Source organism: Mytilus trossulus, chromosome 5 (assembly GCF_036588685.1).
Source record: "Mytilus trossulus isolate FHL-02 chromosome 5, PNRI_Mtr1.1.1.hap1, whole genome shotgun sequence".
Taxonomy (NCBI): Eukaryota; Metazoa; Mollusca; class Bivalvia; order Mytilida; family Mytilidae; genus Mytilus; species Mytilus trossulus.
Window position 1 is genome coordinate 42,733,267 of NC_086377.1, and position 18,791 is coordinate 42,752,057.

An 18,791-nucleotide genomic window follows, 5' to 3' on the forward strand; every position below is an offset into this window, starting at 1 on the left:
TCTGGTGACTAGCTCTGTGAACTATCATTTCAATTTTTGAACTTATAAGAATGTATACATTTCGTTTATAGCTCCCATTCCACAGTAATTATAGAGTTACTTTTGGTTTAATTTTTAAATAAACTTTTGATGTGGCGTGTCGCCTTGAAGTAATGGTTTCAATTATTTGAGGATATTTCGTTTTGGTACTGTCATAAACTTCTCCTTGATAATATGAAAATGTTTTAACAAAGAGATCTGTGTCTCTGATTAAAATGCTTCTGAAGTTACCGTCCACTAAAACTGAATTAATGATATATTATCCGGAAAATCACTGCTTTCCCGTTGTTGGTTTAATATTAGACGTCACCACACTTGAGCCAGGAGAGGTGCTTCATTCTATGATTTTAAGCGATTACAACTATTTTATAGATGTTAAAAATGTCGAAACTTGTATATGGTAAGTCATTGAAGTCTTTCTGATATTTAATTTAGCTTGTCATAGCTGAAAACTCTGCGCATGCATACCGAATCTCGAGTACCGAATACACATTGTTTATGTTTATAGTATCAGTTGAATCAGAATACCCACCATGTTGAAACTACCTTACCTTTCAAATCCAAGTCAGGTAGATACAATGCAGGTAAACATGTACTTAACTTATTTTATTAATTTGTTCTTATAGAAATACTAATCATATTAGTATATATAAATATAAATAACGATTTATTATTTAAGCCATCGGAGGATCTTAAATTTAAAATACATAAAGATCTTAATTGCAAATGGCATTTTAGGTTTACGCTTCAATAAATATGTATAGCGTCATGAATAAATCTACCCGACATTTTTGGTCATGGATCTTTAAATTTCTTCTCAATAATGTCTCGTTTATTTAAATTTTTCATTTACGCTTTGGTATTTTTGTAGTACGTGTTGGAAATATTATAACGTAAAATAGTTTTAAACATGTATATATTTACTAATTGAAATCAATATCGAATCTGTAATAATTACATATTTTCCATTTATTTTAACGATGATTTGTAAATTGAAATCAATACCAAAATGGCTGGGGTGTTCCTTAATGGTTAAATTTAAAGTAATCTAACACCACAATTTGCTCTTAAGGAAGTAAATATCTGATTAAAATAATGAACAGAATACAGTAAATTTTGAAATCATTGGATGCATTTTTATTTTGATATCACTGTTTCATGATCCCAATAATGAGAAATTTAGTAGTGATTTTCTTTGATTTCTTTTATAAAATTGTTTTATTAACATCAATTAGATCTCACATTTTTAGGGTTATGGATAGGGTTATAGGGTGAGGGTTATAAGCTTAAGGCTAAGGTTAAGATAAGGGTTTAATAGGGTTTTACCGGTAATCAGTGATTGACAATTTTAATTGAAAGCATTTATTTCTGAATCTAAAGTAGTAAAATTTGTGTATATTTAAATTAAAAAAAATGTGTAAAAAAATGAATACGTGACATGTATATTCAATATTATATTGACATATCCCTTCATGTCTGTGATTCACGAGAGAATATATATACAGAGTATCCATTGACGTGACAGCAACCAAACAACAAAAATCACATCAGGCCCCCTCATTAGGATGTCCAAATATCACACATTTTTTGTCAAAATAATCACAAGATAATAAAATCATCAATAGTACAGTCCTAGATTATCAAATGATCAGATGATCATGAATTTTTTGGTCTGGTAATCAAATAATCACTATTAAGGTGGTACCTAACACTGCAGGGAGATAACTCTGTAAAATCAGCTGAACGTTTTAATTACGTTGCGTTGTTAAGAGAATATTAAATAGCTTCTCAATGATCAAAAGTAGTGTTTGTCAAACTGCTATATAACCAGTGTAATTTTTCTGATAAAATGGTTGGTTCAAATTTTTTGAAATTTTTATATTTTTGTCAAAGCGTCAAAGTAAATACTTTGTCAAAATTTTATAAAAATTAAACGAGCCAAATTGATTTCAGTGAAAGTGTTAGGTACCACCTTAAAATGACCAGCCAAGTAATAACATAATCAAAAAACCCTATGAGGAGGCTTTTACATGTGGGTCATCATAGGATCTTCAATACCAAACCTTTAATCAAGAAGCACACACATGTTAACATGTACTGCCCTTTGGCTTTTATACGCCCATCAAAATTTTGACGGAAGGTATTATGATATACAAATGTCCAGTGTCCGTCCATGTGTCCCGCGTAAACATATCGCAACGTTACCTGAGAACTACTTATCTAAATTTCATGAAACTTAATATAGTTGTTTCTTATGATGATCAAATGATCTGTACACTTTTTGGTGAAAATAAGATTTAAACTTTTTGAGTTACAGCACTTGGAACTAAAACAGGGATGTGGTTTTTTTTTCACATGTTGCACTGTATCTCAAAAACGATTCTTGATTATTGCTTAAGAATTTACACACTTCTTGGTTATATTAATCTTAATTTCTGTATACTTTTTGGTGATGATTCAAAATTTCATTTTAGAGTTATTAAGTATTTTGTAAAAAAGGGGGAGTTTTTTTTTACATGTCGCGCCATATCTCATAAACAATTTATGGTTATTGCTTAAAACTTTACACACTTCTTTGTTATGTTAATTTAAAAATCTGTATACTTTTTGGTGATAATTCAAAGATTCATTTTGGAGTTATTGAGTATTTTGTAAAAAAGTGGAGGTTTTTTTTACATCTCGTGCCGTATCTCAAAAACCATTTATGATTATTGCTTAAAATAGATATAGGAAGATGTGGTGTGAGTGCCAATGAGACAACTCTCCATCCAAGTAACAATTTAAAAAGTAAACCATTATAGGTTAAAGTACGGCCTTCAACATGGAGCCTTGGCTCACACCGAACAACAAGCAAAAAGGGCCCCAAAATTACTAGTGTAAAACCATTCAAACGGGATGACTCAAAATTTTATTTTAGTGATATGTATTTAGTTTTTTGTAAAAAAAAAATAGTTTTTTGTAAAAAAAACAGGGTGAGGGGGTTTCACATGTCCCGCTATGTCTCAAATTATTGTTTTAAACTTTCTCAAAAACTATTTATGTCAAAATTTCAATATAAAAACTACCTGTAAGTTGTAAACCACAATACAGAATGCATAACTTACAATCAATTTTTATCGTAGGCATTTGGTGAAAAGAGCCCCTGTCCCTTATATAGAGATTAAATCTCCCTGAACCCCTCATTCTTGTTATTCCAAAAAATATTAAACATATACCGGTATACATATCCCTAAAGTAAAAAGTAAAAACACAAAAATACCGAACTCCGAGGAAAATTCAAAAAGGAAAATCAAAAATCAAAAGGCAAAATCAAAAGTCCAAACACATCAAACGAATGGGTAACAACTGTCATATTCCTGACTTGGTACAGGCATTTTCTAATGTAGAAAATGGTGGATTGAACCTGGTTTTATAGCTAGCTAAACCTCTCACTTATATGACAGTCGCATCAAATTCCATTAAATTGTCAACGATGCATGAACAAAACAAACATACTCAAAGAGTAAAAATGTCAAAAATAGGGGTACAACAGTCAATATTGTGTTATCATCTTAATATCTCTACATAAACAACAAATGTAACAAAGAAGCACAAAAAGGCATACATTAATTTAACATTCTCATTTTGCTTTTCTTATACGGCTGAATTTATCTATGTAAAGTCTACCCATAATGATAGAAGGTTTCATTACTGGTTTAAAAATGCGCGTTTGAAATTCGCACAGGTAGACATAAAAATAATTTTGTCGTATGACGGCATACATAAATGAAGACTTACGTAAAGTTGATATAACAAAAACAGACTTAACAGTAAAAGTAATAATAATAAATAAAATAATGGTGTGGTTCAAAGTATGACGGGATACATAAGAACAGTTTCACGTCAAATACGGCTGAATTTATCTATGTAAAGTCTACCCATAAATGATAGAAGGTTTCATTACTGGTGTAAAATAGCGCGTTTGAAATTCGCACAGGTAGACATAAAAATAATTTTGTCGTATGTCGGCATACATAAATACAGACTCACGTAAAGTTGATATAACAAAAACAGACTTAACAGTAAAAGTAATAATAATAAATAAAATAATGGTGTGGTTCAAAGTATGACGGGATACATAAGAACAGTTTCACGTCAACAAGAACAGTTTCACGTAAAGTATTTATTGTTACTGATAACTTGTTGAAAATGTGAGATCCAATAAATGTGATTGCCAAAAATTTTGTGAACGAAAATTAAATCTGAAAATATGATGCAATTTTCAACTTAAATTTTGTGCATTTGCTGCTTTTCTCGTATTTATAAAAATATCCCATAAATTTCTGAATTTACAAAATACCCTTATTTTAAATGGCATTCATTACTTTTAATTCATGCTTCAACAAATATGTATAGCGTCATGAATAAATCTACCTGACAAATCATATGGGTCATGGTTATTTAAATTTCATTTCTATAATGACTAGTTTATTTGAATTTTAAAATTTACGCTTTGGTATTTTTGTTGTAGTATGTGTTGGAAAAATTAAAACGTAGAATAGTTGACATGTATGAATTTACATGATATACTAATTAAAATCAATAATAGACTTAACAAATCTGTTACATTTACATATTTTTCCTTTATTTTAACTATTATTTGTAAATTAAGATCAATATGGAAATTGCTTAGCTATTCTTCAATATTTTTAAGTTTAAAGTGAATAAACATGGCCTTCTGCCCTTTGAGAAGTATTATGTCTGTTAAATTAATGGATATTAACTTAAATTCTATGGATTGGATTAATAATAAAATGAATTTAAATGGTCTGTTGAAATAAAATTAGGTGAAACATGAAACTGTTGATATTGACACATCCCTGTGCATTGAATAGACATCAAACAAACGTCATAAAAGACTCCTTGGGTCATCATATGGACTTTAACGATAAATATGTAAAGCTCTTATTGGACAATATAACACATTGGGGGAGAAATGTACAGAAATAAAAAAAAAATTATTTGCAATTTCAAGCAAAAAAATATTTGGTGGAGGGGGCTTACAATGCACATGTTTATACAGTGTGTACACTTATTAAAGGAACAAGGCTTTGATTTTTGACCATGCACGCCATGACAAATACCAAAAAAGACAAGTATGGACTGAAAAACAATAAAATCTTTTCATTGCAAAGTAAAGTAAGATGAAAGTGTTGATTTTTTTACTGCATTAAAGACCCATTGGTGGCCTTGGACAGTTTCTGATATTTTGTTGTAATGTTGTCCCTTTGGCACATTCCCTGTTTCCATTCTGAACTCTAACTATGTAAATATTGTCTTAAACATTTCTTGAAATACTTCGGATTTTCCCAACAACTCTTCTTTTTTCTTCTTCAAATTTTGATATCTCCCTGTGAGGCTTCTCCTAGTCAAATGGCAGATTTCTTTAAATTCATTGATTAATAAGTTTGTACTAATATTAAAGGTACAAATAAATGCCATTTAATTATACAATGTATCTCAAGACGACTTTTTCAATGATTCCATCTGATAATGAAACATACTAAAGGGGGGATGTAACAGGATGAATAAATAGACAGCCACTTTTTGCAGTTTTCATTATTTTTATTGCTATTTTGATCTTGTCCTGAATAATATTCATAAGAAGCATGAGAAGCTGCCACTAGATATTGATACGTATACATATTTCATAACAACTATCAATCAAATTTATTATCATGCTTATTAAAGTTGTACATAACAAGGATAATATTGCAGGGAGATAACTCTGTAAAAATAATCATGTTCCATTAAAGTCATAAGAAACTACAAATAAAAAAAAAATATGCTTATGTTTTTTATAACTAAATGGTCAGTTTTCATTATACAACTTATGTACATATACCTTTTTCTGAGGAAAATGCTTTAATTTGTCTACATTTAGAAGAAGTTTACTTATTTTTAATTGCTTGCTTCCAGGAAGCAATTCGCCGACATATTTTCCGTATGCATAGTGACCCGAGCGTAACCCTCCTCGTAAAAATCCAGTGACCAAAATACACATGGATCTGTCATTAAAATAAACAAATATCTGATTAGACATGTGTAAAACATGTGCTCAATACCCATGCTTTTTGTGATTTGTTTACTATAAGGTGACAATCGGTAAAACTCAGCTTCAAAACACGGCATTTAATGAGCAGCCATATTTGTTAAATCATAACAAACAGAGAGAAATGAAAATGACCATTATATGATATATTTTCGAAAATAATGATAAAATTTTGCACAGAGGACTAAGTTTATGATGTAATTACATGAATTGGTTCAAGAATTGGACAAACATTATTTTTCACCACTCTCTCGTTTCATATGACTTTAACAAGGAAATATAAGACTTCTCATTGATCAGAATAAGTGTTGATTGAAAGATCTGTACTACAAAATAACAGTAAATTCAGAAAGTAATGCTGACATTTATCATTACAATTTTTATAAATGAAAAAAAAAATGAAAGATTAATTATTTGGATTTCATGAAAATCTGCATACAGATATGTATTAGATATTAGAATGTGAGTTCTTATAATAATTAATGGTCCGAGACCACAATTATTTCGTAGTGCATTTCTCTTAGAACATAAATGAAAATAAAAAAAATCCCACCTGCGCTTTCTCAAAGAAATTTTTACATTGTGTTGTACTACTTTTGGGACAAATTATATCAAAATTATAGAAAAGCTCTAACTCAAAATATGGACAATTTTATGTTTGGGGCGTCTTGAAATCTTTTGACAGCTGCCAAAGTGCTAGTTTTTAACCATTTTCAGCTGGACCAAATTACTGCTTTCATTTAAAATTCTGGACCCAAATTTGTTTACAGTGTAATTTCACCCCCATACTTGCAATTTGAGCGTTTAAACATGGAGAAATAAATTTGGAAGGGATATAAAAATAATGGCAAGTAACCCACTGTCAACACTAGGGACTATATTCGTGAACAACCAAAATCAAGGGACGAAAATTGTGGTCTCGGACCTAATTGCAAATTTTACTTATTTTGCATTATTTGGATTAACAAAAACCTTGCAGAAATTTATGAATTTACAGTATTTTAAAAATGTGAAGGGAAAGATTTTCTCATGACAAATTGTCAACAAGAGTTTGTTCAGGTCTAGATGTCTATATGTTTGTTAGACAACATTTTGATTGAATTGGATTGTCAGATTTTCAAATAAAGTTCAGTACTTCACTGTGGATACTGGCTTCCTCTACCGAAGAAACCTGGCTGTCTTGTCAGTCAATTAAAATGAAAGTTCAAAACAATAGCCAGGTTATACTTTCTTCTTTCTTTGGCTTCAATGACCAAGTGCGAGTGGTCTAAGTAGTTAAACTTCTTTGTCACTGTCAACACTGAGGCTGTGAGTTTGAATTCCCTTTGGGACAGGTGCTCTCGACTCAAATCTTAAGTGACTTAGCAGGATTTTCAGATTTCCTTTTGAAGGTTGACTGGTTCTTTCTGGGCATTAGGGATTCCTCTATCAATAAAAAATGACAATCCAGAAATGAAACTAAAGTATTGAAAGTGGCGTTAAACACCAATCAATAAATCAATCAATCTCTTTTCTTGTAGGCACGATGATGAGATAACAGGATGAAGGAGTGTGTAAACTGTGGCACTGTTGTAGATGAGGCAGCATGGTTTGCTCTAGACCAGCAAGTGGCTACTGTCACAGGGGCACCAGTCAGTGTAACAGTCAGAGAGGGATTGATTGAAATCTTCCAGAGTAGAATAGATGATAAAGATAAACCTGAGGCTGGACTTTGTGAAAGGTAAGAATACTGGTACTTTTTGAAAATGTAATACTTGTACTGTAAATTCAGAAATTATTGCGAGGTTTTTATTATTGCAAAAAGTGCGACAGGATTGCAAACGCAATAATTTTAACTTGCATTTGATCTATTTTATATGAATTAATCAGGATTTTTCTCAAAAATGTAAAAATTTAAATCGCAATTAAGTCTGAAATGACAAAATCACAAAAATAAATGCACGCAATAATTTCTAAATTTACAGTAAATGGATATGTGAAGAAATTATCTAGTCAAATGACCAAGATACAGTTTGCACAAAGTTAAATCAAAATGAATACTGATCTTTTTTGGTGATTTACTTTGCATTTTGATTATAGTTAATAGGCATGATAGGTGAGAGTCTGGATTGGGATTACAGAAAAAAAGAATAATGGGCCGAATCTATGGAAAAATTATATAAAAAGAATGATTACATGTAAATACAGAAATGAAGGACCCCCATCCAGACCCTCATATGTTTCAGAATCTAATGCATCCTGGGTAATATTTTCTAAAGCGTTTTGATTGGTTTAAAACGTTATAAACAATGGAAATTCAACCAATGACGTAACGTTATTTTCACTTTGGGGTACGAACAATGAAATTACCCATGATGCTTAATAGATTCTGAAACGGCCAATTGTAATCAACGATCATCTCAACAGCAACCATACTTTACCATGTTTACTAAAAACACAAATGAAATATTTTAAACTTTTTGAATTTAAAAAGATAAAATAGAATAAATATCATGGATGATGCATGTGTTTTGGTTACATCTTCTGACATTAGACTCTGATTTCTTTTGAACTGTATTTTAACGTGCATATTATTATGCATTTACTTTTCTGCATTGGCTAGAGGTATAGGGGGAGGGTTGAGATCTCACAAACATGTTCAACCCAGCCACATTTTTGCACCTGTCCCAAGTCAGGAGACTCTGGCCTTTGTTAGTCTAGTATTATATTAACTTTTAGTTTCTTGTGTACAATTTGGAGTTTAGTATGGCGTTCATTATCACGGTCAAACTAGTATATATATTTGTTTAGGGGCCAGCTGAAGGACACCTCCTGGAGCGGGAATTTCTCGCAACATTGAAGACCTGTTGGTGACCTTCTGCTGTTGTCCGCTCTATGGTTGGGTTGTTGTCTCTTTGACACATTCCCCATTTCCATTCTCAATTTTATCATGAAAAAAATAGGAATAAATAACTGATTATGAAATTTAGATTTGTCAGTTTTGGTATACATAGTGAAATACTGGTATATCTCCCCTTCTTAACTGTCACTGGATTTTTATTTTGATATCTTATGAAGACATAAATTTAAAAACATGTTATTTTATGTGACTAATAAATCTGCCATTAGTAGTTTTTATTTCAAATTTTCAAATAGGATTTTTTTTATGTTTAAATATTGTCAAGGTCAAGATTTTTTTCTTCCTGTTTGAAGTACTTTTAAACGTTTTAATGACTTTTCATAGGTTGACATTACCGAAAGGAACACTTTAAACTTTTGTACTTTGAAGTGTGAAATAAATTATTTCAACAATAAGTACAATTTTTTTTAATGAATTCATGTTGTAATTTCCTTATTCAGTAGAGTAAACTTTTTTGTATGGACAATGAAAATCTGTATCAGTACAGATAATAAGACAGAAAATTAACAAAAAGGAGACACTATGTTAGCAGTTTAGTCAATTACTTAGCAAATACAAAAAAAATGAGACAGCAAACTATCACTACAGTCAATGTAAGAAACCGTAAAGGAATAGATCAGTCTAAGAGGGACTTTAAATGAACTGTACAGTCAAAAAGACAACAAAAAAACATTAAAAAAAAATGTTTTTACAAAAACTATATTAATGATGAAATAATATCATGTATTTTATTCAATGTGTGAATTTCCTGTTCCAAGATTAAACAGTTATGCTAAAATATTTTCAAATAAAATTGAGAATGGAAATGGGGAATGTGTCAAAGAGACAACAACCCGACCAAATGAAAAACAACAGCAGAAGGTCACCAACAGGTCTTCAATGTAGCCAGAAATTCCCGCACCCGGAGGCGTCCTTCAGCTGGCCCCTAAACAAATATATACTAGTCCAGTGATAATGAATGCCATACTAATTTCCAAATTGTACACAAGAAACTAAAATTAAAATAATACAAGACTAACAAAGGCCAGAGGCTCCTTACTTGAAAAGCCTATCTCTTATATCAAGTGTTCTCCAAAGTATTTTCCAATAGCAACATGGCAATTTGAAAAAGCAAAAATGAATTTTGAGATTGAACATTCTAAAAGATATATAACCAATGGTACTATGATTTTATAAGGACCTGGGGGATTTCCCAAGACAACTCATGAGTCTCCTGAATTTATCTTGTTAATGAATAAATTATTAAGATCAATTTGGGTCTACTAGTATCATATTTCATTCATGAGTTTACTTGAAACTTTACGATACAATTGGTAATAATTTCCTGATGAATGTATAAATATATACCACTTCAACTTGTCTTCTTCTTTACGGAAATATTATTTTGATTAATAATATCATAGATGTATTTGTTAGTTATATAAATCCTTGAAAAAATAAGAGAATATTTTATTTTGTACTTCTTTTTTTTTTTTTTTATCTTTTCTAAAATGTGATATGAGTGTACAAAACCACAGAAAAAAGTTAGATACACAATTTTTAAATTTTAAGATGTTATTTATGAAAACTTAAAGTGCAAAGAATTAAATACTGTAAATTCAGAAATTATTGCGTGCAGTAATTATTGCGATTTTGTCATTTTAGACTTTAATGCAATTTTAATTTTTACGATTTTGAGAAAAATCCTGTTAAAGTCATAAGAAACCTCAAATCAAAAAAAAATAATGCATATGTTTTTTATAACTCAATGGATAGTTTTTATTGTAAAACTTATGTACATATACTTTTTTCTGAAGAAAATTCTTTAATTTGTTCATATTTAGAAGAAGTTTACTTTATTTGAATTGCCCCCTTCCAGCAAGCAATTCCCCCGATATATTTTCCGTATGCAAGATGACCTCAGTGTGACCCATCTCGTAAAAATCCGGTGTCCACAATACGCATGGATGTCCTTAAAATAAACTATTATCTGAATTTACATGTTAAACACGTGCTCAATTTCATGCTTTTTTGTTTATTTTTCGTCAATTGTTGACAAACAGGTGACAATCGTTAAACTTCGGCTTCAAAACACGAACTTTAATTACCTGCCATATTTTCACAACAAAACTGACCGATTGAAAAAAAAATTGACGATTATACGAAATTTACACGAAAAAAATGATAAATTCGAGCACAGAAGACTAAGTTTATGATGTTTGTATGCATTGGTTTAAGCATTGGAAGAATATTATTTTTCACCGGTCACTCGTTTCTTATGACTTTAAATTCATATAAAATATCTGAAAATGCGAGTTTAAATTATTGCGTTTACAACTCAGTCAATAACCCATGAGGATCAGGACAAATATGTTATTGGTTTAAATCAAGAATGTTTTCATTTGATTTTTTTAGTAAACTCTGCAATTGCTATTAATACCCTTTAGAATTCTGTTACATAGTTGTCTCATTGAAAATCATACCACATCTTCTTTTTTTTACTCAAGTAATCAAGTACATAACATGTGTAAATATTATTCTTTGTTTTGTTTATTTCAGATGTTTTAATTTGTTGTCTGTTGCCATCAGTATGAAGAGAACTTCATCAGATGCTTTAGAAAAGTTTATATCCACCTCGTCAAACGTCCATGTCAAAAATCTAAACGCTCCATTGTTATATGATCATCTGAATACAGAAATTAATACAAAGGTTGGTGTAACTATTGTGCAGAGGCAGAGGCCCAGTTATATAGGGAATCACTGAAGTATGACCCAAGCCGGCACCTTCTTAGGCAGCCAGGGGGCCCAACTTGTGAGAATTTCTGGATCTGCCATTGTTGTGGATTAATATATTTCATCAGTACCAATTTTCTTGAAATGAGGATAATTTGTATCTTTGTTAACATTTGATTTTATGTTTTTTCCAAAGTTTGCTTACCTTTTAAACATTGTTTACCTTTACCTGAGATAACTGAAAAAAATATCTCCTACTCATATTAAATAATTTACAGTAACAAAATTTGAAGACTGAGAGACTTTATTTATTTACAATTTTATTATAAGCAAATATTGACATTTTTTATAACTTTGCCAAACATATCCCATTGAATACCATTAATGAAATTATTACACAAATTTCTGAATTTACTGTATTTCAGATTGTTTTTCAAGTTTTAGTTTAGATTTGTGTTAAAAGTATGAAGGTTGGTGACCTTCTTCTGTTGTTTTTTTATTTGGTCGGGTTGTTGTCTCTTTGACACATTCCCCATTTCCATTCTCAATTTTATTTGATTGACATTTTAGTTTATGTTAGAATATTTTATAGACTAGCAGGTTATTAAATATGGTTTAATTTATTATTTCAGTTAGTTTTACAAGAAGGTGTAGACTGGTACTCTGTGATAGCAGACATACCAAAAAATAATGTTATCTGTTATGGTTCTACTGTAGCCATTGAATACATTAACTCTATACAGGACCAGATAAACCAGTTCTTCTCTTTTTGTTCTGGTGAGTTATCTCCCTTTCATTAGTTCTACTGTAGCTATAGAATACCTCAACTCCATACAAGACCAGATAAACCAGTTCTTTTCTTTGTGTTCAGGTGATTTATCTCCTATTCATTGCATGTAGTTCTACTATAGTTATAGAGTACATTAACTCCATACAGTACCAGATAAACTAATTCTTCTCTTTTTGTGCAGGTGAATTATCTCTTGAGATTATCTTGTTTTCCGATAAGTTATCTCCCCTTACAATAGTTTTACTGCAGCTTTAGAGTACCCGGTACATTAACTTGATACAGGAGCAAATAAACCATTTCTTCTTTTTTTATGCAATAAGTTATCTCTTCTTTAAAAAGTTTTAATGCAGCTTTAGAGTACATTAAATACATACAGAAACAAATGAAACAGTTCTTCTTTTTAGCTCAACTGGCCCGAAGGGCCAAGTGAGCTATTCTCATCACTTGGCGTTGTCGTCGTCATCCGTCTTTGTCGTGAACTTTTTACATTTTCAACTTCTTCTAGAGAACCACTGAATGGAATGAAACCAAACATGCCTGAATGTTCCATATATGGTGCTGACCAAGTGTTGTTACTTTGTAGCCGATCCATCATCCAAGATGTCAGCCAGCAGGGGAATTAGTTTAACATAGGAAAATACATACAAATGTCTTCTTTAGGAAAACCACAGAATGGAATGCTGACCAAGTGTTGTTACTTTGTAGCTGATCCATCTTCCAATATGGCCACCAGCTAGAGACTAAGTTTAACATAGGACCCTATTGGAAATACATACAAATGTCTTCTTTTAGAGAACCACTGAATGGAATGAAACCAAACATAGCATGGATGCTCCTTATGAGGTGCTGACCAAGTGTTGTTACTTTGTAGCCAATCCATCATCCAAGATGGCCGCCAGCGGTCGACTTAGTTTAACATAAGAAAATACATACAAATGTCTTCTTTTAGTGAACCACAGAATGGAATGCAATATTAAACCAAATTTGGCCTCAATCATTATTTAAGTAACTGTTATGATTTTGGTCTACTTTCAAAAACCCAAGTAGAGTCAGGTGAGCGACACAAGCTCTTGAGAGCCTCTAATTTTTTTAATCCAATAAGTTATCTCCTCTTACAATAGTTTTACTGCAGCTTTAGTGTAAAATAAATCCATAAAGGATCAGATAAACCAATATTTTTTAGTTAAGGTAAGTTATTTATCCTTACAATAGTTTTACTGCAGCTTTAGTGTAAAATAACTCCACAAAGGATCATATAAACAAGTATTTTTAAGTTAAGGTAAGTTATTTATCATTGCATTAGTTTAACTGCAGCTTTAGATTTCATAAACTTCATTCAAGACCAGATAAACTAGTTCTATATCTACATGGTGTCCATAAGAAATTTTGATATATATGTATTGACCAATGAATCTGACATGAATATCTTAGAATATATGTTTCTTTTACAGATAAAGCAGCTACAAGGACAGAAAGTGAAATAAAAGAAACAACTTCTCTGAGTTTAGATATGTCTGGTTCCTTTTCAAGTTGGAAAAATATACAAGGAACCAGCTTAGACAATGCATCTGTTACCAGCAATAAATCCTATGTTGAGAGCTCTATTGTGAATACTCAAGGGAACCAGCGACAAGGCAAACCTGATGAGGAAACAGATGAAAATGTTGAAAAAAGTCAGGAATTGGAAAAAGAAGATAAAGTTGATAAATTTGATGATGCTAAGATCAAAACCGGACCAAATGGTAGTGCTGGTAAAAAAGGTACAGACTCAAAACCTCTGATGACTGAAAATGCAGACTCAATTCTTCCAATGACTAAAGCTCGAAGCAAGCAAAGTAAAAAACATGTGACTCTAGACAAAGATTCGAAAGACAAACCATCACAGGACCAAGATGGATTTGGTATGGATGCAGAGTGTTTTCTAGAGATTCATGTAGATGAAAATGACCAAGAAAATTTTCTCAGAGATGATGATGGGAAGTTGAATGTAAAAACAAAAAAGGGGAACATGCTTCCTGACCACCTGTCAGATGTATCCAGTGGAGAACTTGGTAAGGGAGCAATCATTGAACTTGAAAAAAGGGGGGTGTATTTTGTCAAAGTCAAAACATTTTCAATGCTTTCATTCAAATATTTTTTTCAAAATTAAGCAGTGTAACATGTGGTAAATATCTACATTTAGAATATTGATTTTTGTCATCAGCTTGACCACAATACGTTTTTCTTGAGCAAATTGCAATTGGGGATCAGATTTATTTTAACTAACAAAATACTGATCAACCCCCTAAAAAAAATCTCTTCAGAGATATTTTAGTAACAGAATGGGTAGGTTGGAAAGAGATGTAAGGACTTTGGCTGCTCTGTTTCTAAATAAGAAACTTTTTTGTTTGGTATAGAACCCAGGGGAGGATCCAGTCATTTAAAAAAAGGGGGGGGGGGGGGGTTCCAACTACATGTCCCCATTCAAATGCAGTGATCGTCCAAAAAAAAGGGGGGTTCCAACCTCCTGTACCCTCCCCCTTGCCACTGGAACCAGTTCTGCAAACTTTATTTATTAGGAAATGTTTAACACACCTGAATTTATGAATATTGTAAAGGTTTATTCAGCCATCTTTGATCATAAAGCATCAATCCAAATAAGTGAGTGAATTTGGATTATAAATTTATTTAGGTAAAGAAGTTGTATAAATTTGCATGACTTCATCTCAGGTAAGTAGCATTAAATTTATACTAGAAAAATATTTTGATTGAATGAAAACTTTTTAAATAATTGTAATGGGAGATAACTCAACTTTTTAAATAATTGTAATGGGAGATAACTCAACTTTTTAGATAATTGTAATGGGAGATAACTCAACTTTTTAGATAATTGTAATGGGAGATAACTCAACTTTTTAGATAATTGTAATGGGAGATAACTCAACTTTTTAAATAATTGTAATGGGAGATAACTCAACTTTTTAGATAATTGTAATGGGAGATAACTCAACTTTTTAAATAATTGTAATGTAATGGGAGATAACTCAACTTTTTAAATAATTGTAATGGGAGATTACTCCAATAATTAAGTGTTAAGTGATCGATCTGTGTTGTTATTGGGTTGTTGTTTCAGTGACATATACCCCATATATATCTCCTTTTTACATGGTAGATTTCCAATTAATTTCAAGACAACCAAAGGGATGCATTATTTTAGAAGTAACTTTCCTTTGACTGTCAGACTCTTTATGTGAATGAGTGAACAAGGCGAGGTTTTTGTGGTCAAGTTCATATTTCACTATATTTTCTGAATGGAATAATTGTAAGATGCTTATTGTCTGTCTAGCATGGTTCATCAGACCCTGGTCTCATTTTCTTAGAACATTTTTAATGCAAAGTTCATGTGATAATTGTAGTAAGGGAGCTACCATTTGATTTTTATGGGAGGGCTAGGATGAAAAAAAATTTCCTGCATTTTTTTTTAGTTGTAATCTCTGTCCTGCCTTTTAATTTTTTACTCTATCCGGCCCTGCTTTTTTTTTTTTGGTTTATCCTGACTTTTTTTTACATAAATTGTCATCCTGACTTTTTTTTTTGCAAGTGTCTCATCCTGCCTTTTTTTTTACTCAACACTCCTGTCCTGCCTATTTTTTTCAAATTTCATCCTAGCCCCCCCCCCCCCCCCCCCCATAAAAATCAAATGGTAGCTCCTTAAGACTTTCAACAGGAAATCAAGGATAAATGAAAAATTTCAGCTTGTGGACCCTAGTTCATGGTTAACATTAACACTATTTGATGGATTATTTTAAAACTTGGAGGACATGTGCTAATTTTTAAGATAAAAAAGTAACGTCTATAAATTAGTTTCATTTCTATAAAATTCTGTATTAAGGATAGCGCTTTAAAACCAGGTTTAATCCACCATTTTCTACATTTGAAAATGCCTGTACCCTAGACCACAATTGTCGTCCCTTGATTTTCGTTGTTCACAAATATAGTCCTTAGTGTTGACAGTGGGTTACTTGCCATTTATTTTTATACCCCTTTCACATTTATTTCTCCATGTTAAATGCCTCTAATTGTAAGTAGGGGGGTGAAATTACACTGTAAACAAATTTGGGTCCAGGATTTTAAAGGAAAGTAGTGATTTGGTCCAGCTGAAAAAGGTTTAAAATTAGTACTTTAGAAGCTGTCAAAAGATTTAAAGATGCCCTAAACATAAAATTGTCCATATTTTATTTTGAGTTAGAGACGATGAAGTTTTCAATAATTTTTGTATAATTTGTCCCAAAAGTAGTACAACACACTGTAAAAGTTTCTTTGAGAAAGCGCAGGTGGGATTTTTTTTATTTTCATTTATGTTCTAAAAGAAATGCACTACGAAATATTTGTGATCTCGGACCTGTACCAAGTCAGGAATATGACAGTTCTTGTCCATTCGTTTTTGATGTGTTTTGTTATTTGAATTTGCCATGTGATTATGGACTTTCTGAATTGATTTTCCTCTAAGTTCAGTATTTTTGTGATTTTACTTTTTACTGATAATTGTACTCACTTTTGACTTTCAACAGTACACTTTTTAATACACTGACAGTATCAAGCAACGACAAACCATTTACAAGTTTTAAATAGATAAACATTACTTTTAATTATACTTTTTCTATAAATATAAACATCTCACATAGATTTCAGTTACCTTAAACATGTGTTTAGTCAGTTTTCTGAATCTGTTACTTAATTTATGCAAATAAGGGGTTAAAGATGTTCACAATGAACAGAGATACAGTAAATATATGATCAACATCCTTGAAAAGTTTATTCATTTACTTAATCAATAATTTTAGACATCTGTGACAACTAAGACACCTTTTTATGACTTTCTGTGATAGTTTTGAATTATTTTTTGGTTATTGGACATATCTTAAGTGTATAATTATGGAGAGAAATTAAACACTAAAATTAAAGAATGGATTGTAGATTATTTTCAGGGAAATTAAAATATGTTTTTAAACATAAGAATAAGGAGTGGTGTATTGCTTATAAACTCACAAGTAAGTCTTTAATTTAATAATAGATATTAGATTAAGAAAAAGGTGAGCAAATTTTTGCAAATATCAAAAACAGTCTTTATAATTTTTATCCATCTTTTTCCTGAAATTTTGTTTTTGTTTTAGCAGCTAAACTTAAATACACTTTTTTTCACAAACATTTGTTTCTAAAAAGATGTCTTATTAAAAACTACTGTACATTCGGAAAGTATTATGAAGTTTTACTTTTGGGATTAATGCACCTTGGTCCATGGTATTGCAATAATATGAACATGCATTCTGATATCTGATTCATTTATATGTTCTATGTATATTTTCCTTCAGGTCACAATAATCAATCATGCATGTGACTCAATTCTTTAAACATCACAATAATTATTATAAGTGCATTCAATAATTTCTGAATTTACAGTATTTGAATATTAGGAATTCATTAAATATATAAGAAAATCAGATATAAAGAATTTTTATTGAAATGACGTAAGGAAATTATTAGTCATTATAGTCGGTGGTTAATAAAAAGTGGCAAGGGGTGGTTAGTGGTGGCTTGTAGAGGGTGTCCTCTTTTGATAGTTTATTGGAAAATATGTATTGTTGAAGCAGAGTATTGTTCAAATATGTTTTGGCATATTCCGCTCTTAAGTACTGGTATAAATTCTGTTTCAAGAATTACACTCATTTGATCTCCTCCTGATAGTTGATTTTTTGGCCAATCTACTGCATTATTGTTTTCAGTCTGTCACTCTGTGCATCTGTGTGCCCATTTATTTGTCTTTCTGTCTGGCTTCAAGTTAAAGTTTTTGGTCAAGTTAGGTTTAGATGATGATGAAGTTGAAGCAAAGGGCCAAGTGAGCTTTTCTCATCACTTGGCGTCCGTTGTCCATCATTTTTAAATTTTACAAAAATCTTCTCCTCTGAAACTACTGGGCCAAATGCAACAAACTTGGCCACAATCATCATTGGGGTATTTAGTTTAAAAAATGTGTCAGGTGACCCAGCCATTCAACCAAGATGGCTGCCATGGCTAAAAATAGAACATATGGGTAAAATGCAGTTTTTGCCTTATAACTCAAAAACCAAAGGATTTAGAGCAAATCTGACATGGTGTATGACATGTTTATCAGGTCAAAATTTATCTGCCCTGAAATTTTCAGATGAATCAGAAAATGCGTTGTTAGGACAGGTTGCTGCTCCTAAGGAAATTTTGCTGTTTTTAACCGGATTTTTGGGACA

General features: G+C 31.2%; 1 protein-coding gene across 1 annotated transcript in view; it reads left to right on the plus strand.

The window, feature by feature from the left end:
* Positions 1–318: 318 nt before the first annotated feature.
* LOC134718860 (uncharacterized) overlaps positions 319–18,791 on the plus strand; it is a 36,143-nt gene continuing 17,670 nt past the window's right edge. The window contains exons 1-5 of the mRNA XM_063581681.1: positions 319–439; positions 7,651–7,850; positions 11,568–11,718; positions 12,374–12,518; positions 13,983–14,582. Of these exons, the coding sequence (XP_063437751.1) occupies positions 7,672–7,850; positions 11,568–11,718; positions 12,374–12,518; positions 13,983–14,582 (1,075 nt within the window). The 5' untranslated portion in view covers positions 319–439; positions 7,651–7,671. The remainder of the gene's footprint in view (positions 440–7,650; positions 7,851–11,567; positions 11,719–12,373; positions 12,519–13,982; positions 14,583–18,791) is intronic.